The sequence below is a fragment of the Rhynchophorus ferrugineus genome, unplaced genomic scaffold (genome assembly GCF_030347505.1).
Source record: "Rhynchophorus ferrugineus isolate W39M unplaced genomic scaffold, kcgeb_rfMv2 rfM7, whole genome shotgun sequence".
NCBI classification, from domain to species: Eukaryota; Metazoa; Arthropoda; class Insecta; order Coleoptera; family Curculionidae; genus Rhynchophorus; species Rhynchophorus ferrugineus.
Window position 1 is genome coordinate 8,237,935 of NW_027472586.1, and position 20,968 is coordinate 8,258,902.

A 20,968-nucleotide genomic window follows, 5' to 3' on the forward strand; every position below is an offset into this window, starting at 1 on the left:
TTGGCTGTATTTTCTGTAATATAACGATGCAACCGATTTCTGTCAAAACAATAATTGTAATTATTATGAAGGTATCCTTAAATGTAACAATTTAATTAAAGAAATAAGTATATAAAATATTGTTATGTATGTTACTTATCGTGAAATTGAATCGACGTCGACATAGAGAGAATATTAGGTACAATAAGAAATATTTTAGATGTTTTTAGAAAGAAAATATATATTTTGCGATAAGTGATATATTAGTATGACAATCTGGTAGGCCTATGTTAAAATAATCTATACATGAAGATTTTAAGAGGTAGAAAAATGTAAATTACAAAGATAAAAGTTAATGTATTAGACATAATTGTACATTGCCGATAATAAAATATTTGTTAAAGAGCAACGTTGACGTGTGTTTTTCTGTACAGTCTGTTAGTACGTGAATAAGCCGAAAATATTTTTTAAGTCTAACATATATAATTAATATACTGTTTAGTAACAGTAATAACGTTTATTCACTCCATTTTATTCCATTTACTCCATTTTATGATGACCTAGGCGCTTTTGTTGACTATAATCTTCACTACAGCAATATTTTCGGGATTAACAATAGTAAAAATGAACCACCCTCTAATCTGTGTTCAAACTTCCCTCAAGAAATCCATTATTCTCTAAATAGTTGTAAATAATGAATAATTACTTATCTACTCAATTTTTTATACTTCTCAGTCTTTCGCAAATTAAATTGATATAAAGAAATAGAATACTGTACTGTTTAATAAATAACGATTTGTTTCCCACAGTTAACTCCTTTTTTTTTAAAGAAATCATGGAGTTTATCAATAACCCATTTGTTTTGCATAGGTAACTAGATTTCTTGATTTTCAGTTATTAGCCCCTCTTAACAAGTTATTTTTACATATGTTTCTTCCCTCTTTATGAAAGAAATCACCGGATTTGTCAATAACAACACGAAAACTAACAATATATAATATATTTTCGTTAATAAAAAAGTACAAACGTAACACTTTGTTTACTAACTGGCTAGATAGAACTATGTTTAAAACCGTCCTCTTTTAAAACAGGAATACTAAAAGCGAACAAGTACAAAGTAAATTTCTAAAATCAAGACTGCAGCTTTGGCGTCCAAGACCAAAAAGGAAAAATCAACTGGACAGATCTACTATAGATAAGAGGAGGACGAAAACATAGCTATCGCCGGGTCCTCGGTCTCGTAGGTGACGAGGACGTCGCGAAACTTATCCAGCAACTGCAACAGTTGGCTCCTGGGCAGGTTCTCCAGGTACATGATTTCCTCCAAGTGATGATTGCCCTGAAAGTAGCCCTTCCTGCACAGCCTCGCGAACAGCTTCAAATCCTCGGGATTGTTGGTGGCGGGGATCTTGAAAATCTGAGTGCTCTCCTCAGTGGGGAAGTCGTGCAGGAGCTCCTCCTGGTAATTGTGCTTGTCGTCGTCGGTGGATGCGAAAGTGATGCTCTCCAGTCTGGAAAACTCGCCTTGTCAGAACAGCAATTAATTCTTTATTGTGTTTTTTTTTTAATTTTGAATGTGCATTTAGTGCATTTTTAATCAAGATAGTTTTCATCATTTTCTAAAACTATTTTTAAAATTTCTTGACACTGACCGTGTTGATAAAATAATGTTGGTTTTGAGGATACCCATTTTCGCACATCCTCAGCACCAGTCAGGTTACGCTGCAACGATATGAATAAGCGATGATCAGAAGGCACGAAGTCTGTTTAGTGAACCAAGCTACGCGATAACATCCCACACGAATTTTAATAGTGTATATTTCATAATTCTTACAAATTATTGCATATAATTCGCGTAGTTTACAACTAAGGTTATATTCCTTGAATTTGGGTATCTTCCAAGACATGAAAACCTGTTCCAACTGATGACTCATCAATTTCTAACTCGTTTGCATCTTCTTTGTAGGTTTTATTAAACTCTGAAATATTTGCCTCCTAAGTTTTTGACTGCTCACAGCATATTTTGTTATAAAAATCAAAATCATTAGTTTTAGTTGATTGAAACCAATAGCGGAAGCTAAGTTGACTGATGCACTGAGCGTCTGATAGAGCGATTTCAAAATCAAAAGGCAAAAATAATGAACGTCGCATTGTTAAAAGTCCCAGTTCCCCAACAGCCTCAAACCGACACTGTACACCATAGTTAAACCACGTAACGTTAAAACAAAAAACAACACAATAAGAATTAACTCCTAAATCTAATAAAAATTTAATAGAATCGGATGCTTACGCGAAATGTTTCGGGAAATCCTGCGCTTCCGACACGGTAGAGGTGCCGCTCTCTGATTCTGTCCGAGAGGGTTCCGGAAATGACGTAGACAACACCGAACTGGTCCTAGGAGGCGTCTTTACGTATTGTCTCGAACTGAAAATCGCTTTAATAGAGTACCGCCCCGCCTTAGCGAGAATCAAACGCACCATTTTGTACTGGATATTCCGTTATCGGTGGGCATGTACTGCACGTAGGTGTGCAGCTGTACCAGCAGGTGGTGTTGCAGCATCCAAATAATTGACTTGATTAGATCAGGCTCCGGCGACGGGTTACAGAGAGGATTTGTTATTTGGCCCAAGGACGTGGGCAGCGAGAACTCGCTCAACGCCCTGACAAGAAGGGATGTCGGTTTATTGAATCGGGAACATTTATACTGGGATGGAGCATACCTTATAAGATTACCTCCGGGAAAAAAGGTACTGTACATGTCGATTAATCCCGATCTGAGCGATATCGGAGCGTCCGATGCTATTGTATAATTGTTCTTGGAACAAACTGGGAAAATAACGGTAGCTTTGGCCCAATATACCAAATGCGCTGTTAATTCAAACACCTAATAATTAAAAAAAAAGGATTAATGAGCAGCTGTAAAACTCACAACTATCAAATGCCTCCTGACTCACATGTTTTAAGCTCAAATCAGAATCCTTAGCTAACTTTTGTAAGTTCTTCATGGGGGAATATTGTGACAGCATTTGAACCAAAGATGGTGAACTGTCTAATGATGTAAAATTAATCAGATGTTGGACAGGGTGGAGCAGCAGTAAGCTATGATATGGTCTTAAGGCCAACAGACATCTAAATTCAGTATAAACAAAAACATTATTTGTTTTTCAATTAATAATCCACTTGTATATAATGTTTACCTATCAATATCTTCAGGTTCTACAAGTTTGCCTTTCAAATGCCACTGGTGTGCTTTCTGAGGCAGACAAAAGCTAAGTGGTATCCAACTATTCAGTCTTATATTCACCAAACCTAAGGATGAATATTTACTAACTTTATATCAGCAAACACTGTTTGTCTTCAAACCTGTGCTACAAAGATCTTCATACAACTTTTTGATATTAGCTGCCAGGGTACATTTCTGTAAAATCACCTCAAATGCAGCACCATTATTATTTGTGCAACTGTCATCATGTGCTGCCATCATTGTTTGTGTCTGCTCAGAAATATATCCACATCGCTTCTCCTCGTGTCTCAATATAATTCCAATTCTTTTACTCAGGTCATGATAGCATTTAACTAAAACCGTGTATTATCAAATTTACTAGCTCACTTGGTCACATATTTCTTACCCACAGAATGACTTGCTAAAGCAGATAAGGAAAACACTATATTAATCAACATGATGCCAGTGTCATCTTTTTCGGTCTGTTTGTTCCTCAATTGCAGCTGGGTCGGATGACTGACAAATCTTACATCATTGACCTTCAAATCATTTTATCATACAAGCAGTAAGGTTCCTAATTCTTACCTTTAATTCAAATTTTCTGTTGCACAAATCATTTTTTACAGCAAACAACGATGACAACACTTCATCACTAAAACCCGTCAGACCTCTTTTACTAATAGTTGATATAGGTACTACAGAAGTTTGAAGAAGATCTTCTGCTGTGGGTAATGCGTAAGGATTTCTTTTTGTTTTACTTAACGTTTCCGGGCTTTCATAATGTACGAACGGATAACGAAAGAGCAACCTATCGCCTTTGCTATCTGACTTAACGAGAATGACACATAAAGGGCTCACTTCCATTTTAGTTGTTTGGTAAATCCACTAGATCTTTTTCCTGTATTTCATTTTTATCGTCAACTCCTTTGTGGACAAAGCTAGGTGATGTTTATTTGTATAAATTTCTTCATCTTAACCTAATTTGACGTTTGCTCAAATGTACAGGCAGGGTGACCATCAACCTATCAACATATATATAAAGAAACAAATCAATAACAACTTTATATTATTTAATAATTTATGTTATATACATTTTATTTAACTTTTTAAATGAATTTATGACAGACAAATAATGTATTATTGATTAGAGTGCCAACTTTGACACTTGAAGTTAGCCGCAAGTAGTGACATTTTTGTCAGAAAAATATGTCTCTCCCAAAATAATAGAATTTTAAAACAGTTTTAAATGAAATACTTTACTCAGATATTTTTTTTACATCATCTAATTTAATTGTAACTATTCAACGATACATCACAATCAGGTTTGCCTCAACAACAAGTAAAATTTAATTTGAAGCCTTGACGTGTGCCATAAAACAACTGTAAATATACAGAGGGATTAGAGAAATGAAAGCATAAATTATGCTAGAAGCCTTACAAATGTTTTTGTTCTTATTTAAATCTAAGTATAGACGAAAATGCATATTTTACCTGACAATCTACATATATTTTTTCATAAATGTTTCTATCCAACTTGCATCGGGCAAGTGTACTGAAGATGTTCATTGTGGTGGAAATGGACTTTGTAGAAACGAGACCTGCATTTGTTACGATGGATGGCAAGGCTCTCAGTGCCAATTTTGTGGCGGAAAGGTCAGGTGGGTAAAATAGTATTAATGAAATATTAAATTCACTATAGAAGACTACTTAAAGAACAGTACAATGTTGTTATTCTACCCTGTCTTTTATTGTGTATTGATTATATTTCTTGATATATGAAACTAAATATAGATTAAATTATGAGCTTTTATCACTGCATATATTTAATGTTAATATGCTATTATTCCACAATATAACAATTGATTATTTTCATTTAATTGAGCAATAACAAAATATAACTTATTTCAATTTGAAGTTGTATTGTATAGGCTTGTTAAATTATTGGAATTTTCAACAATACAATTGGTCAGTCAATTCAAATTATATATAATGAATAAAAACCTAAAGTGTTTTAAGTGAAAAATGTAACATTATAAGATGATGTATGTTCTAGGTTGGGTACATCCAGGGGTACTATTCATGATGGACCTGGCAATTATTCTTTAACGTCTAAATGTAGTTGGCTTATTGATGCCCCAAACCATACTATAACATTACATATAGAGGAATTTGCAACTGAATGTGGTTGGGATCACTTATATGTTTTTGATGGAGATTCAGTGAACTCACCATTGTTGGCTGTTTTTAGTGGCTTGATGTATAAAAATGAGTACAAGTAAGTAGGTCTTTTCCAGCATTGTTCAGAACTCATTAGGGAAGTATTGTTTCTAGAGTAAGAAGAATACCAGAAGTCACAGCAACATCGGGATCGGCCCTCGTCCATTTTTTCAGTGACGATGCTTATAATATGTCTGGATTTAATATCACCTACAGATTGAATGCGTGTCCTTCTGTGGTCTGCATTTCAGCATTTTTTTAAAAAACTTTTGCTTATATTTAAAATATTTTTAGGTGTCTGGTGTAGATTGTTCAGGAAATGGGATTTGCATTGATGGTGTTTGTACCTGTGATGGTAAATGGGATGGAGCAGCTTGTCATTTAAGGAAATGCCCTGATGATTGTGGTTCTAGTGAAAATAGGGGGGTGTGCGAGCCTGAAAAGGGCTGTGATTGTATCGGTGAATATAAGGGAGATGATTGCAGTCAGGTATGTTCCTTTTTAAAGTTACTGTCATCAGTAATATTTTTAGTTCTATTGTGATTTATGACATTCTTCCTTTATTATTTTTAATTCTTCAGAAGTAGTTCTTCGGGTACAAAATTGAGACGAAAAATCATTCATTAAGTAAAACAGTTTCAATAAAGTTTAAAATTATTTTGACTTAAATTAAAATCTAAAAAAGATGATTTTAAAGATAACACGTTCAACGCTTTGATCACTCAGGTAATTAGCCATTGTCCATTGTCCGGTTTATTACGTCACTGATATAACTGTTATTTGGTGAATTATTGGAATTTTAAAGTTTTCGCTCACAAATATACTCTTGATGGTCTAAATTTTAAGAAGAGAAGAAAATTTTGAGTAATATGTCGATACTGTAACTACTTATTCTTATAATTGAAGGGTACGCGATGTTGCCAGTTTCCTCAAATATTTTCTTTGGGCAGCTACAATTTTTTGTCCTAATTTACATTATGAATAATTAAGAGAGATTAGATAGACGTTTAATTGGACTAATTTGGCTATGTTATAAAATAATATAATCATTTAATTACTGCTAATACTTGATTAACAAACTTAGTACATTTTTATTGAACTTTTTTCAGATATGATCTCATCGATTTATATTATAGACTATTTAAATATTTTGGTGATTATGCTCACTACATTCAAAATACTCTGTATATATCACACTATATTCTCCTTATATAAATACAACCCATACAAACCCATCTGAATTACCAAACAAAATGGGAAAAATTACAACGGGACATTTGGCAAATCTAGAAAATGTGTCAGATCATTGTCACTTATTGAATGGGTAGAAAATCACGTTTTTGATTTTGTTCCTGTTTGTCACCACGTATCGTTGGGAAACATTTTTAAATCTACACTTATACTAAAAATAAAATATATAGGTCAAAATAAAATAAATAAATTAACAGAATTTTGCGGGACAAAGTTTGCTGATCTGTCATCGTGCAGAGTTTACTTTGTTCTTACCTCTCTTGTCTCCTTCGTTTCTTATTTTGTTATTTGATCTTTGCCTTTTTGTTTTTATCCAAAGGTGACCTATCAAATTTATCATGTTTCTTTTTTAATGAATGTATGCGATCTCCATTTAGAGGAATGAACGAGTTGAATAAATTTCGATATAAAATTCCGAATATAGAAAAGCTATCAAAAACCGATATTTGTCAAACCACGGACCTTTTTTGATCGTAGGAGTAATACATATTTGAAGTACATCGATCTATTGCGATTTCTTAGTCGATATTTTCTCTAGATAGTATTCTTGGTATCATAGATAACACTGTGTGACAAGTATTTTTGTCGTATAATATTAAATAAAACGATTTTTTTTCTTGTAAAATTGTACCTGCTGAACACAAAAACTTTTTTTGGATTTTTTTGTAACACGTGCCATTTTAAAGTTATGCTAAATTAAATTATTATAAATAAATATTACAATAATAATACAATTACAATAAATATACAAAAAGACAATATGAAAGTTTTAAATCATATTTATTTATATTATTAATTTTATTTAAAAAATAAATATTTACAAATAGACAATGAATCAAAATAGCTCAGGTTTAAGTGGTCAATAGAAAAAATGAGCTATATATTCTGAAAGGAAATGAGGAAATATTAATTTTTCCTCTTTTGGACAGCAGAATCCTCTTTCATTGCAAACCAGAAGTAATCTGATAGCATTTTAGCATTCCATCTTCTTTGATAATGCTCTAACTACCTGTTTTATATCCTGATGAGAGCGTTCACCTTTTTTGGCACTCACTATTTCAAGATTAAAGGAAAAAATTGATATGGGAATACAAGAAATGTAATTTTAAGGATATTCTGCACCCCATCATTTTAAATTTTTGTAACAAGTCATTCACTAAAAAATGAATTAGTTTCTTTAGAGATAACCAAGCGGCTAACTCTTTCGCGGTATGAATTCATTGTTTTTTTATAATTGGCCAACAAAAATGCCTTCATTTAATTTAGCTTCACTTAATTTAGAGGCCTTTTTTATGCATGGCCTTGACAAAATTTTTTATTAAACCAAGTTTCATATATAAAGGTGGAACAATCACATTTTCTTGTCGGGTAGGGATTTACCACAAAGAAAGTCGGTTCTTTTTGGTCAATCTTTAACCTCATAGTGGTTTTTGGTGTCTCTACCGTCGCACACACAGAGAAAACAACAATATTTCGTGAAACCTCCCTGTAGTACAAGCAATAAACAAGCGTTGTGTCTAGCGGGCTTAAACTGCTTTATCGATAGGGCAGTTTAAATAAAGAAAATGTTGAAAATTATTTTTTAAATATTCTTAGAGTATTTATTTTCATTTAATTATAATTATTTGATGTCGGTTTCCATAAAATAGGCGACATTTGATGAGTGTTCTAGCTCACAAAATTCTCTTTAAGTGAAATTCTGTATACTTATCAAACTAACCTTTCAGCTGGCCAGCCGTGGTTATTGGGAGACGGTCCAGGTCCAGAGTTTCGTGCCGCCGGGATCCGCGTCTCACGGAGCCGTCGTCTGGAAGGATTCCATGTATGTTATTGCCGGAGAGAGATATGAGCGGTATCGCGAGCATCGCTACGATAAAATCCCGATACTCTATATCTACGACTTCAACGGCAACGTGTGGGAAACTCCCCACATCAACGAGAGTCCCATGATGCGCTACGGTCATTCCACCGTGATCTATGGCGATAAAATATTTATTTATGGAGGCGTAGTGGGGAACAGGTAAGTCGTGGTTTGGTTTAACGATGCCATAAACCGGTTTTGTACGATGCCTGTTGTTCAGAGGTCCGACGTCGGAACTGTGGGCTTTTGACATAAGCGCCAAGACCTGGGAGAACATTACGGTGAAGGTCGAATCGTGCAACATGAGTTTTCTGATGTGCGGGCCGCTGAAATCGGCCGGGCACACGGCCACCATCGTGAACAACAACACGAACAAAAAAGCGGACAAGATGGTTATTATATTTGGTCATTCTCCGCACTTTGGATATTTAAACACTGTCCAGGAGTATTATTTTGGTACTAGGGAGTGGCACATTGTTAACACGGGAGGTGCGTTTTACCGAGGTCGTGTTGGCGTTGTAATCCCGATGCGTTTTTTGTTTTCAGGATATCCCGTGAAGGGCGGCTATGGCCACACGGCCACCTGGGACCCGTTAACCGAGAAAATCTATGTCTTTGGCGGCGTGGTGTCAGAAAGCGAGTCAGCTCAGTACCTGAGCAGAAGCCTGTATTCTTACGAGCCGAACGATCGCGTCTGGACCCTTCTGGCGGACGCGCCTTCTTCCAGGTAATGTTCCGGTTAACAGGCCGACTTGCAACAGATACCACGTTTTGAGCATTTCAGATTTCTGCACTCGGCCACGTTCATTTCGGGAGGGTTGATGTTGGTCTTTGGCGGAAACACCCACAACGACACGTCACACAGTTTCGGCGCCAAGTGTTACAGCGCCGAGCTGTTAGCGTACGACGTTCTGTGCGACAGCTGGAACGTGATGTCGGTGAGGAAGGATCTGCATGCCGATCTGGCTCGGTTCGGGCATTCCGCGGTGGTCTTCGAGGGTTCGTTGTACATCTACGGCGGCTTTGACGGGCAAATGTTGAGCGACATGTTGAAGGTAGGGATATCGGCTGCGGAAAAAGTATCGATATTATTTTTTATAAAGAATAGTTATATCGGCGAACAAATACCAATACCTAAACCTCCGCACATTGAATTAGATGACTGTAATAAAGAATAGAAAAAAAATATTGATCTATAATAATAATATACTAGAGACAGATTATTAAAAATACATTTATTTTTAAAATTAGAAAGAGTAAAATTAAACTAATATTTTACCAGAAAACGTCTATCAGAAGCGCTACGAAACATTGACGTCACTTACTGTTTCCTAACTACTTTGAACAAAATACACAACTTGTTAGGGTTATTTAGCGAATAATTAAATTAGGGGCCCTGACGTCATCGTTACACGATAGAATGTCTAATTATAACACAAATTAATAAAACAATGTATAAATAAGACCGATGCCCATAGAAATCCTTCAGTGTTTCTTCATTTAAAATGTCATTGTTTGAAACGTAAATTTTTCTTTCAAATCGATTTTTTGCTGAAATAACTGTTTATTCCCGGTAAATTAAATACATATAATTGTCATAAAGTTGTTTTTTTTAAATATTCATTTAGTCTAATGATTCCTAGTTGTTGTAGGTACTTCGATTATCTTATGTTTTTATGTGTTCTCAGTATACGCCAGGCGATTGTCAGTACTACAACAGCTTGAACAGCTGTTTGAGTGCGAGACCTGGAGTAAAATGCGTGTGGCACGAGAAGAACCTCCGATGCCTACCAGTGATGCGCCTACCGAAAGAAGTTTTACGCGAGGACAGTCCCCTGACAAAATGCCCCGAGAAACAACGCAACAGTATTCAACAGATAATCGTCAGCAACACGGAGAAATGCCAGAGAATGGAGGTGAGTTTATATGAAGGTAGCGTGAGTAAAACTTCATGCCCTGCGTCGTAGGATTGTCAAAGTTGCGCTCATACCACTGCGGAATGCGTCTGGTGCGGAGGGGCCTGCATGCATCACATACAGTGTCGGACGAACACCAGCTCGTCCAACTCGACGGAATCGGCCCTGGCCAGCTTCGCCAGAGGCGACTTGTGTCCCCCAGATCCTAAGCCCATCTGCCGGCAGCTGCATACCTGTACGGCGTGCACGTATCAACCATATTGTCGGTAAATACCCTCCGATTTATCCTCGGATCGCTATTTAATTCGATTCGCGATTACAGATGGCGCTATGAGCACGCGAAATGCGTCACCTACCCCCAGACTAACGCCACGGCGGAGGCCAACGAGCCGGCCCAGTGTCAGAAGGTTTGTTCCGAGTTCACGTCGTGCTTGAACTGCACGCAGGAAGAGTGTATCTGGTGTCAAAATGAGGGTCGTTGCGTGGATAAGGTACAAGTATTGCTCGTACAAGCTTGATAGTTGTTTCGATGATAACGTTATAGAATGCGTACACGTCGAGTTTTCCATACGGACAATGTCGAGAGTGGACAACCATCGGTTCCAAGTGCCGTTCCAGGGGGGACGAGAACTCTCAGTGCAGGTGATTATGTTTTTGCACCGGCCGGGACGCGTAATGTCGTTTTGTCTCCACAGCTTCTACAAGACGTGTTCGAAGTGTCGCGATGACCCCGCCTGCGGATGGTGCGACGACGGTTCCAGGACCGGTCTGGGCGTCTGCATGCCCGGAGGATACGCAGGTTGGTTTTTTTTTGCTTGAACTGAACAAAATCCTTGTTGAAATGTGTCTTCATCTAGGTCCCAATTTACACGAACAATCTCTACCATCGGACACGTGCCCTCCCGAGAGATGGCACTTTACCACTTGTCCCTTATGCCAATGCAACGGCCACGCTAAATGTAGGGGGAATTCGAGTGTTTGCGACACGTGTCAGGTATAATTATGCGCATTTCATTAGGTAAAACATCTCGAACACCTTCGATTCTTTTTTTTAGAATTTGACTACGGGGGCCCACTGCGAGCACTGTAAAAAGGGATATTGGGGAAGTCCTGTGAACGGAGGCAAATGCCAGAAGTGCGAGTGCAAGGGGCACGCCGACGATTGTCACCGGGAAACCGGAAAATGCCACTGCAAGACCAAAGGCCTGATCGGCGACCAGTGCGAAAAGTGCGACGCCGCCAATCATTATCGGCCAGATCCGTGGAACAATGGCTCCTGTTACTGTAAGTTTGTGCGAGCGCATCTCACCATTTCATATTTATTATTATCGGGGAAGTGAGTCTCCCACAGGTGATTCTGAGGAAATATTTCACTATGCAAGGTTGTATGTTGTATCTTTTCGTTAGAAGTTGTGCTTATTTCTCTTCCCAACTATAAATAGAAAAACTGCCAAAGTTAAAAGACTTTATTTACATTAAAACAATATCAGAGTGTGGTGCCACTGTGCGCTCCTTTGACCAAGAATTTATTCTACGATAATTATCCCTATTGCAGACGACCTGACCATAGATTATCAGTTCACATTCAACCTGTCCAAGAAGGAAGATCGGCACTTCACCCAGATAAACTTCCGGAACTCTCCCCAGAAGGCGGACATAGATGTGGACTTTTCCGTCACCTGTTCGGAGCTGGCCAAGATGAACATAACGATTCGGAAATTTAACTCGCCCGAGGAGAAGCCTATCTTTACCGTCCACAATTGTACGACGTTCAGGTACGCATCGCTACAGCTTCTTGGTACGGAACACTGTGTTGGAATAAGGTCGTTGTTGCAGGTACCGGTTCGCCAAGTCGGAGTACGCCTTTGGCCACGAGAACAACATAACCCTGACCACCTTTTACGTGTACGTCTACGACTTTCAACCGCCTCTCTTCATTCAGATTTCGTTCTCGCAATATCCCAAGCTAAACCTGCAGCAGTTTTTCATCACTTTTTCATCGTAAGTATATGTTAGTTGATTTTACCCTCGTGTTGATGGTGGAAAAGATTCGGGGTAGGGCGGCGGCGATAACAAATGTCACAAAAAAGGGTAGGCTACCCACCGTTGGTCCACCAAAAAGCTGTTAATATGTATTTTAATATAAACTGCCGGTAGCAGTTAATATGTATATATTATGTTATAAACAATTTAAAAAAAATGATCGGAAACCACGCAAAAGCTCCAGATTTGTGATGAATGTTGAACAAATATTGCAAAATGTTTGAAATACAATAAAGAATATTTTTTTGAAAACGAATCACTTATTTTTATCAATTTTTAATAATGCAGCGATGGTTAAAGATTAAACCAACTCATTTTTTGAGAAAAGGAGCAGGATTTTAAAGAAAAATTTACTATTTGCTTACTTTTGACCTAAACCAAACTGAAGTTCTTTTTGAATAACAGGTCATTTAAAAAGTCCCCGGCCTGACACATATATGGCGCTACTGTTAGTAGTTAGCCCTAAGCTTCAAAAGTTGCGTGTATAAATTTGACAGCTGTCGGATCATTAGTTTGTGAATTATAGCATTTTGGGAGAAGCAACTCTTGTTAATGTAAAAAATGGATAAAAAGGAAATTCGCGTGTTGATACAATATTGCTTTTTGAAGGGAAAAAATACAGTTGAAGCAAAAACTTGGCTTGATGCCGAGCTTCCGGAAATGCGGAGCTTCCCAGGAAAATCAACCATCAAGGATTGGTAGACTAAGTTTAGACGTGGTGAAAGGAGCACCGAAGACGGTGAACGCAGTGGACGCCCAAAAGAGGTTGTTACCGGCGAAAACATTTTAAAAATCCACAAAATGATTTTGAATGAGTGTAAATTTAAATTGAATGAAATAGCAGACACTCTAAAGATATCAACTGAACGTGTACATCATATCATTCACGAATATTTAGGTATGAGAAAGCTCTGTGCAAAGTGGGTGCCGTGCGAGCTCACTTTTGACCAAAAACAAGAACGAGTTGATGATTCGGAGCAGTGTTTGAAGATGATCAAGAGTAATAAACCCGAGTTTTTGCGTCGATATGTGCTAGCAAGGTTATGGCGTTTGTATTTTGGAATGCGCATGGAATAATTTTCAATGACTACCTTGAAAAATGAAAGACCATCAACAGCGACTATTACATAGCGTTATTGGATCGTTTGAAGGAAGAAATCAGTGAAAAACGGCCGCATTTGAAGAAAAAGAAAATATTGCTTCACGAAGACAATGTACCTTGTCAAAGTCGGTGAAAACGATGGCACAAATCCATGAATTGGGATTCGAATTGCTTCCTCAACCATCGTATTCTTGATCTCGCTCCCAGCGACTATTTCCTGTTCTCAGATCTCAAAAGAATGCTCGCTGGGAAGAAATTTTCGTCGAATGCAGAGGTGATCGCCGAAACTGAGGCCTATTTTAAAGCAAAGGACAAATCGTACTACAAAGATGGTATTGAAAAGTTGGAGGGTCGCTATAATCAGGGTATCACCCTTGAAGGGTATTATGTTGAATAAAAAAAAACTAATTTTCCCAAAAAAATTTATTTTACTATGGTAGGCCGGAGGCTTTTCATTTGAACTGTTAGTTAGTATCGTCATTTTGCAGGTGCTTTTTACTACTCCTTCTTGTTGCCGCTGTATTGTGGAAGATTAAACAGAGATTCGATATGTATAGGCGTAGACAAAGGTTATTCGTCGAAATGGAGCAAATGGCCTCGAGGCCTTTCTCACAGGTATGTATAGTCGGCTATAGTCAGTATTTCGTCTTTACAACGAGTTTATTGTCGTAGGTGTTAGTTGAACTGGAACAGCAGAAACCGATCGACCTGAAAGAGCTGAACAGCAGGGAAAGGAAGAAACGGGACGCGCCCAGTCCGATCGCTCTGGAGCCTTGCGCAGGAAGTCGAGCGGCCGTCCTAAGCCTACTCGTCCGCCTACCCACGGGAGGCGAATCCTACACGGTAAAAGGGCAATCCGCCGGACTGTCCATAGCCAGCGCGCTGGTAACGTTGGGCAATCCCCGTCGGCTCAGCATCGATCAGATGAAGACCGAGACCAAGACGGGGAAGTCGCGGAAGACCCAGAGCCAGCACCCGGACAGTTGTATTTAAAGGCAAAGCCAAGGTGCCGGCAGCAGTTGATGTCGAGCGTATTTTCAGTTGACCTTGCTTCATAAAACTCTCCTATGATATAGGTATGATTGTTCTAGTCTAACTTCCAATGATGGCTCACTGTTAGTAATCTAAATGGGTTGAGAACCGACGACGTAACCTTTGTTTCTTCACCATATGTATCGTAACATTCCATAATCAGTAAAGAAATACCTCCGAAATTGTTACAGTGCAAAGAGTGGCCGCTAAGAGATCTACGATAAAATAAGTAACGAGTAATTGCTGATATTCAACGATAGCGAACAAAAGTTTGGCAACTTGTCCTCCTCATCAGGAATAGTGTTGCATTTCGGGGTGATATATCCGTCTCCGAGATAGTTCTAAATTCTTGTCTGCTATTGTACACGCGTCCCAAGACGGAACATAAGAGATAGCGATACCTTACTGTCCATTGTTTTATTTAGCATATTTTATAGAGAAATTTATCGAGACATAAGTTGTATCGAAAGTACATACATACAGGTTTGAAAGAGATATATATATATTAGAGTTTTCAAAGTACTACGATTTAAAAAAAAACTATTTTTAGGCGTTGACAGTCCGTTTTCCTTTTCGAGCTTAATTATATCATAGAAGATCAGAACGTTTCATAGAAAATATACCAAAGGAACTATTAAACTAAAATATTGTATGTAAAACGTTTGCCTACTCGCGGGATATTGTTAAATTAACCATTCTAAAAGGGAATCCCGAGGTTTTTTTGTTTCCGGCACGTCCGTTTTCAGTTTTTGTTTTCGAGCGAGGCCTTCCTGAAGACTTGCATTGATTTTTGTACCTTGATTGTCGATTATACATCCGCGAGGTCCCGTTTTCCGTCGGTGTCGGTCCAAAAAACAAAATAATGGTGCTAGAGCAAGAACAAACAGCGCGGTATCCGGGCGGAACACGGGGCTCCTGCCCTTTCCAATATTACTTTAAGTGAGACTGAGATTATTTATTAACTTTTATACCCATTATAAATAGTCTAGACTAGTTTGTAGATTGTTTGTTATTCGGAACCCTCAAAATTCCTAATCTCGATTTGCTGCGCTGTCGTATTTATAATCTATCCTCTTGGTGATTGGGAACGCAAATCTATCTGAATCCATGACATTGTTTTTTTTTTGTTTTTTACGTTAACAATTTGCTTGCTCCCCGAGCGAATCCCCTGGCTGGCGATCCAAGTCTTCTGTGCAGATACCGAGCGATTCGATTGGGCCTTATTTTCGAATGATACAACTCTACGTTACCCTGTATATATATATAACGTGCACGGAAAACTGAGGATTGAACACGAACATGATCAATGAAACACTGACAAAAGCGAAGACGATAACAATGTTAACAGGTTATTTTAAATCATTCCTGAGTTCTTTTACTGCCACTTATCACAATATGTTTATACTTTTTAATTATTACTGTAAATACATGATATTAATTTCAGTTATCTAATGTCGTTTTATTTGCCCCAGTCCCAGATTATAAGTTTACAACTTGATATCAAGAGGCAAGCTCAAGTTATTATTAAGATTGTTAGGCATGCAACACAAATCAGTGTTTATTAAACAGCACACCGTGTTTATAACTTTTAGTAAGAAAACTAATATAAATATAATTCCTTAAAACTAAAAAACCATGTCATAAAACAACCATTAAAGTCGAAAATCTCTTATGTACTACAAAAACGCAAGTAAAACAATATTTTCTTATGCATATAAATATTAAATATCAAAAAACACTACATACGCTAGTTTGACTCCCGATAGAACAGGCAAAAGTATTTTTACAATCTGTTTATCTGACTGAAGAAAACATTATATTTTACCCATACTGGGATGAATTGTTTTTGTCAGATCTTACACTGTTCATAAAGCATCATCTGAATTATTTGTAAAAAGCAAAACGTGTTAACATTTTTTTTCTGTCTTCGACTTATAGAAGGCGAAAGATAAACATTTAGAAGTTTTATGATATTAAAGTATTACTTTTCGGGATTTTAATGCTTATTTTTTTGTATCTTCAATTTAACTTTTTTTCTAATAATATAAGACAGGCATAATATCAAGCACAGTACGTAATACAATGTTTAAATCGACTATAAAACATATGAGTAATGTATATACTATAACCGTATATCATGAATCACAAAACATAGAAAAACGTAGGCAAAACATATTGTTATATATTGAAATATGTAAATTAAATACGCCCAACATTAATTTCTATTAATGGCGATATACTGGATTGATTCCGTAAAAAAATATATCTGTAATTTAAAACTAATTATTTTTAATCAACCTCTTTAATATCTATCCCGACATATTTTGACTAAATTATTGTGTTATTATGTATCTGATTATCTACAAAAACATATTTCATTTAATAAAGGTCTAGATAAGACCTACGTATGTCTTAAATATTGGCAATTATTTTTAATAAATCGCCGTTGAAGTCTAGTATTTCAACTTTTAATTCGCATTTTTTGTTGGGATTTATATATTTACCAATATTATTATATACAAATTTATATTGCAATATTTTTTCATCCATGAAAAGTTATCTACGACCTACGTACTATTAAACGCCATTAAACATTAAGTTTGGTGCCAGTCATAGTTTGTTTTTTTTTGCAAGAATGAAGATGCAGATCGATGGTAAGATTTTATTTATAGTATTATCAGTACTAGATTATTCACGTTAAAATATTTCAAAGATGCTGAAGCTATCGATATTTTGGAGAGTCGAATTAAAGCTATCGAAGAGCAGGTTCTTCCTAGGGAGGCTATAGCTGCCGAAGAAGCCCAGCAGTCGGTTAGCGACCTGCTCGTGGAAACTGAAACTATGATCAACTCAGCTTTAAGCTGCAGGAAGCCTATTAGTTCCATTCTGAAAAGGATGAACGACATTAACGACTTTCTTGATCCATTGAATGGAGAGGGAGATCTAGAAATCGAAGCCAAAAAACACTACTTGCTACAGCTATATCCTGAGGTTAGTTGATGTTTGTATATGTTTGGTTTAATTATACAGGCGGGTGTAATTTTTAGTTCATGGAAATCCTGAAGGTTATACAGAGTTTCGAAGGATTGATTCCATTAGGTGCTGCAGGACCATTACATCGAGTCTCGGAGCTGTCTGATAAGTTGCATACAACTACTGCAGATACTTTAGAGACTTATGAAGAATGTAAAAATGTTACCCAGGAAGTTCTGGCAGCACTACAAAAGTATAACAATGTAGTAAACACTGTGAAGCTGCTGTTTGCGCAGATCGATAAGGTGATCTCTGATGTGGAGGAAGATCAGAAGCTGGCTTTGGAGAGAGAGGAATAACTATAGAGAAAATTTTAAAAATCTCTCTCTCTCTCTCTCACACACACACACCATATGTATGTATTTATTAATATTTATTTTAAATGTTCCAAACATTTCTGTTATGTTAAAATGATATTATAGTTTATATATTCCAATACTAATATAATGTTTCCAAATTTGTAGCTGTGCTTGTTTTTGTTAAAGTATGAGACTGATAATTAATAAGTAAATGAATAAAAATATTCTGGTTTAATATGAAACTGTATATTATTAATAGTTTTATTTGTCTGGTTTTTTTTGTCCACTGGTTGGTTTTTCAACTTGAGAAGGGTCTGATATGCTTCCCCATAGCAACATGGCGTTGGTTTCTTTATGTCTTAGAAAGAAAACGAAGGGCCTGTCCACTTCAAATGTCTTCTCGGGTTTTTGCTTATTTGCTTCCTTACTTTCTACAAAGGCAGGTACAATAAATGATCTGTTTTTACCTTATTGGAGTATGGATACTTGCCTGTGACATTTATGTTAAAATAAAGGAACTGATAGGCGCCAGATAAGTTCAGGCCAGCTTCGTCCAATCGGAATTCCGTCGATGGTGGCAGGGAGTACTGCAGATTCTCCGTGTTTTTGTAGTTCAGGACAGGCTTGAGTAGGTCGAAGGTGAGACTGATGGGGAATATGTCGGGAATCTTGACTTTAACGCCGTTTACTGGTTGGGCGTGGTCGATCACGTTCAGGTCGTTGTGATTGAGCTTCTCTGAAAACGTTCGCACTTCGTATTTGATCCAGTCATCGCCTTCCGGTAGTATGATATGCAGCCACACTTTTGTATTGAGGTCCGGGATGGCTAACACAGTGTATTTGGCGTTCGTGACATAGAAAGCGTTGTGTATAACACCCTAAAAACAATTTTATTAACAAATGATGAACGTGGTAATAAGTTCCAACAAATTATAGATTAATTCTAAAGCTATATCTCAAACTTAAACCTTTTATATTTACATGTCAAAAAACTTGAAGTAAAACATAGTTGGCTTTGATTAATGCAAGCGTAGTACTGTTAGTTTGATTAGCTTTTTATACATTTTCATTGTAATAAATATCTAAATATATACATAGACATTTGATGAAAACAAATGATTGTATAAAATACGTGGCCAATTGTGATTAATACGAATGTACCACAATAAATTTTTTTACTGTTTATTTTAAATTTTTATGACATTTTTTGTTGAAAAATAATAACGGAAACGTTACAAATACCTCGTAAAATGTAGTTTTAATTTTTTTGAAGGGTTTTACGTTGAATTCTCTGCGTGGGCGTTTGCGTAATTGAAACTGCCACGAGGTTTCGAACACCGTCGCCTGATACATCAGGCACTCGGTCAGGGGTGTTATGGACCCTTCGGGAACCCGAGTAATATGATCGGCGGTGTAGCGACTGAGCCAGTGGTCGGCATTCAGATAACTAGAAACGAAAAAAGGGACTTGGTTATGGACGCTGTAACACTAGCACGGTTGTTACCTTTTCTCTATGTCGGTGAAGTCGGAACCGACGATATCTGTCTGGAAGAAGCGTATTGTGCTGGCGAGAAAATGGTCGGCCAGATCCGCTTCGTTCTTGAAGAAGAATGCCCCTTTCATGGAGCACTTGAAGTTGTCCACGTCGTTCACCATAGTGTGAATCATATCGTGAAGGTCAATGAGGAAGTTCATATGATACTTTTTACCGAGCTAAAAGGAGACGTTGCAACGTTTTCAGTTTTGTTATTGCTCACCAATAAGGCGCCTTATTCAGCAAGGGACGTTTTTACTTTACTAACTTACATGTTTTGGCAGTTTTAGCAGGCCGACGATGAAGTTATAGTGCATGCTGGTGGTAGCAACCAGCATGTTGCTTAACAATATAGCGGAACTCAATGGCGACACTATATAATTGGATTTGGCGACTGGATCTTCAACACTATAGACGGTCTACATAATAAAACACGGTAATAGTTCCCCTAGTTTCTCGGGGTGTATGTTTGGTTGTATAATAAGCTCACCTGCAATACCGGGCCCAAATCAAAGAGAATTTCGGCCGTCGTTAGGACAGGAGGTGGTTCTGTCGTCGTTGTTATTATGATTGGTTGTTGGGGGATTTTATCTGCGGTTCCCATTCTCCCGATCCACCACAGGGGATTGGCCAGCTGTAGGATGTCCTGGCTTCGTACTAGGCCCAGAAACAGGCAAAAAGGCACGGTTGTTTTCATTCTGCAATTGGCATGGACGCTTTCCGCACGGCCGTACGCGACTAATACCTCTGAATATTTTTATTGCTGTCGTTACTCTTACGCAACCATGAAACATAATGAACATCGAATAAAAACTGATTTTATTACTTTATTTCCATTTTTATTTTGGCGAAAACGTTTTCTCGCAAACTTGCTGCATTATGCGGCTATAAAAATTGCTACAGGGTGATTTTCCTTCTTTAAATAAAAAAATACATAAGTTTTCTCAGCGTATACGCCTTTATTTACAGCCTCATCATGATTCACTCGTACGTAGCCTTAGTACTATCGACTGTAACCAAAATCAGGTAGATACCGATAAAAATCAAGCAGCCTGTGACGGTGGTAATGACAAAAGTGGGGTTCTGTCGAAATATTATCAATAAGAAAACGCTGACGGCTAGAATAAGACTCGCCAACAGTGGAATAATAATGATGGGTATCCAGTCCGATCGAATATCTTCTGGAAACAAAATAATCAAACAAAAAAGTAGCGGATATAATCAACTTACTGTTTTCGGGTGATTCGAAATTCCCGCTCCAGTAAAAATTATAGGTTAGGTTTAGAGGTTTCGGGCGAGATTCGTCGAATGACATTATGGAAATCATTTTGGTCGTTATTATTTATTAGTCGACTTTAACTGAAGCCATTTCAGCGTAACTGCAATGTTTACTTTGTATTTTAGTTCAATAATAAATGCAGAATATAAAGATATTATCGTGTGTTGTGAAATAAATAAGTACAATGCATGTCTGTAA

General features: G+C 37.2%; 4 protein-coding genes across 8 annotated transcripts; 2 read left to right on the plus strand and 2 right to left on the minus strand.

The window, feature by feature from the left end:
• Positions 1 to 964: 964 nt before the first annotated feature.
• Positions 965 to 4,827, minus strand: Nprl3 (GATOR complex protein Nprl3). 4 transcript variants are annotated; one of them, XM_076409159.1, is made up of 10 exons: positions 4,695 to 4,827; positions 3,789 to 4,225; positions 3,610 to 3,742; positions 3,344 to 3,556; positions 3,178 to 3,289; positions 2,935 to 3,109; positions 2,701 to 2,864; positions 2,458 to 2,640; positions 2,270 to 2,404; positions 965 to 1,490 (listed from the first exon to the last, which is right to left on the minus strand). In XM_076409159.1, exons 2-10 carry the CDS (start codon positions 4,065 to 4,067, stop codon positions 1,169 to 1,171), a joined length of 1,716 nt encoding a protein of 571 aa, XP_076265274.1. In that variant the 5' UTR covers positions 4,068 to 4,225; positions 4,695 to 4,827; the 3' UTR covers positions 965 to 1,168. The 4 variants fall into 4 exon arrangements, with proteins under 4 accessions (XP_076265274.1, XP_076265273.1, XP_076265270.1 ...); XM_076409158.1 differs by lacking the exon at positions 4,695 to 4,827 and adding an exon at positions 4,295 to 4,380; XM_076409155.1 differs by lacking the exon at positions 4,695 to 4,827 and adding an exon at positions 4,295 to 4,374 and having other exon boundaries at positions 2,458 to 2,864.
• dsd (attractin-like protein dsd) lies at positions 4,366 to 16,072 on the plus strand. Its single transcript, XM_076409137.1, has 19 exons — positions 4,366 to 4,861; positions 5,257 to 5,478; positions 5,535 to 5,658; positions 5,715 to 5,909; positions 8,399 to 8,691; positions 8,753 to 9,021; positions 9,079 to 9,259; positions 9,317 to 9,587; positions 10,221 to 10,448; positions 10,500 to 10,714; positions 10,771 to 10,939; positions 10,993 to 11,090; positions 11,144 to 11,247; positions 11,306 to 11,442; positions 11,504 to 11,732; positions 12,004 to 12,223; positions 12,285 to 12,449; positions 14,082 to 14,208; positions 14,266 to 16,072. Exons 1-19 carry the CDS (start codon positions 4,626 to 4,628, stop codon positions 14,584 to 14,586), a joined length of 3,804 nt encoding a protein of 1,267 aa, XP_076265252.1. The 5' UTR covers positions 4,366 to 4,625; the 3' UTR covers positions 14,587 to 16,072.
• A 359-nt stretch (positions 16,073 to 16,431) lies between these two features.
• Positions 16,432 to 18,121, plus strand: LOC143199408 (dynactin subunit 3). Of its 2 annotated transcripts, XM_076409208.1 has the most exons (4): positions 16,432 to 16,515; positions 17,182 to 17,279; positions 17,339 to 17,616; positions 17,673 to 18,121. In XM_076409208.1, the coding sequence occupies exons 2-4, from the start codon at positions 17,261 to 17,263 to the stop codon at positions 17,955 to 17,957; spliced, it is 582 nt and encodes a 193-aa protein (XP_076265323.1). In that variant the 5' UTR covers positions 16,432 to 16,515; positions 17,182 to 17,260; the 3' UTR covers positions 17,958 to 18,121. The 2 variants fall into 2 exon arrangements, with proteins under 2 accessions (XP_076265323.1, XP_076265324.1); XM_076409209.1 differs by lacking the exon at positions 16,432 to 16,515 and having other exon boundaries at positions 17,164 to 17,279.
• A 66-nt stretch (positions 18,122 to 18,187) lies between these two features.
• Positions 18,188 to 20,963, minus strand: LOC143199391 (serpin B6). The gene is made up of 7 exons (XM_076409178.1): positions 20,722 to 20,963; positions 19,982 to 20,672; positions 19,764 to 19,910; positions 19,462 to 19,670; positions 19,200 to 19,404; positions 18,448 to 18,835; positions 18,188 to 18,388 (listed from the first exon to the last, which is right to left on the minus strand). Exons 2-7 carry the CDS (start codon positions 20,186 to 20,188, stop codon positions 18,219 to 18,221), a joined length of 1,326 nt encoding a protein of 441 aa, XP_076265293.1. The 5' UTR covers positions 20,189 to 20,672; positions 20,722 to 20,963; the 3' UTR covers positions 18,188 to 18,218.
• Positions 20,964 to 20,968: the final 5 nt, after the last annotated feature.

Excerpts from the sequence above, each read along its gene's own strand:
- LOC143199391 (XM_076409178.1), bottom strand. The coding sequence starts at position 20,188 with ATGAAAACAACCGTGCCTTTTTGCCTGTTTCTGGGCCTAGTACGAAGC. Across the intron at positions 19,911-19,981 it reads ATTTGGGCCCGGTATTGCAG|ACCGTCTATAGTGTTGAAGA; the intron begins GTGAGCTTATTA and ends TTTATTATGTAG. Across the intron at positions 18,836-19,199 it reads TTAAAACTACATTTTACGAG|GGTGTTATACACAACGCTTT; the intron begins GTATTTGTAACG and ends AATTGTTTTTAG.
- LOC143199408 (XM_076409208.1), top strand. Across the intron at positions 17,617-17,672 it reads TGCTACAGCTATATCCTGAG|TTCATGGAAATCCTGAAGGT; the intron begins GTTAGTTGATGT and ends TGTAATTTTTAG.
- dsd (XM_076409137.1), top strand. The coding sequence starts at position 4,626 with ATGCTAGAAGCCTTACAAATGTTTTTGTTCTTATTTAAATCTAAGTAT. Across the intron at positions 5,910-8,398 it reads AGGGAGATGATTGCAGTCAG|CTGGCCAGCCGTGGTTATTG; the intron begins GTATGTTCCTTT and ends CTAACCTTTCAG. Across the intron at positions 11,733-12,003 it reads GAACAATGGCTCCTGTTACT|ACGACCTGACCATAGATTAT; the intron begins GTAAGTTTGTGC and ends TCCCTATTGCAG.
- Nprl3 (XM_076409155.1), bottom strand. The coding sequence starts at position 4,067 with ATGGAAGTGAGCCCTTTATGTGTCATTCTCGTTAAGTCAGATAGCAAA. Across the intron at positions 3,110-3,177 it reads GAACCTGAAGATATTGATAG|ATGTCTGTTGGCCTTAAGAC; the intron begins GTAAACATTATA and ends TACTGAATTTAG. Across the intron at positions 2,865-2,934 it reads CTGATTTGAGCTTAAAACAT|GTGTTTGAATTAACAGCGCA; the intron begins GTGAGTCAGGAG and ends TTTAATTATTAG.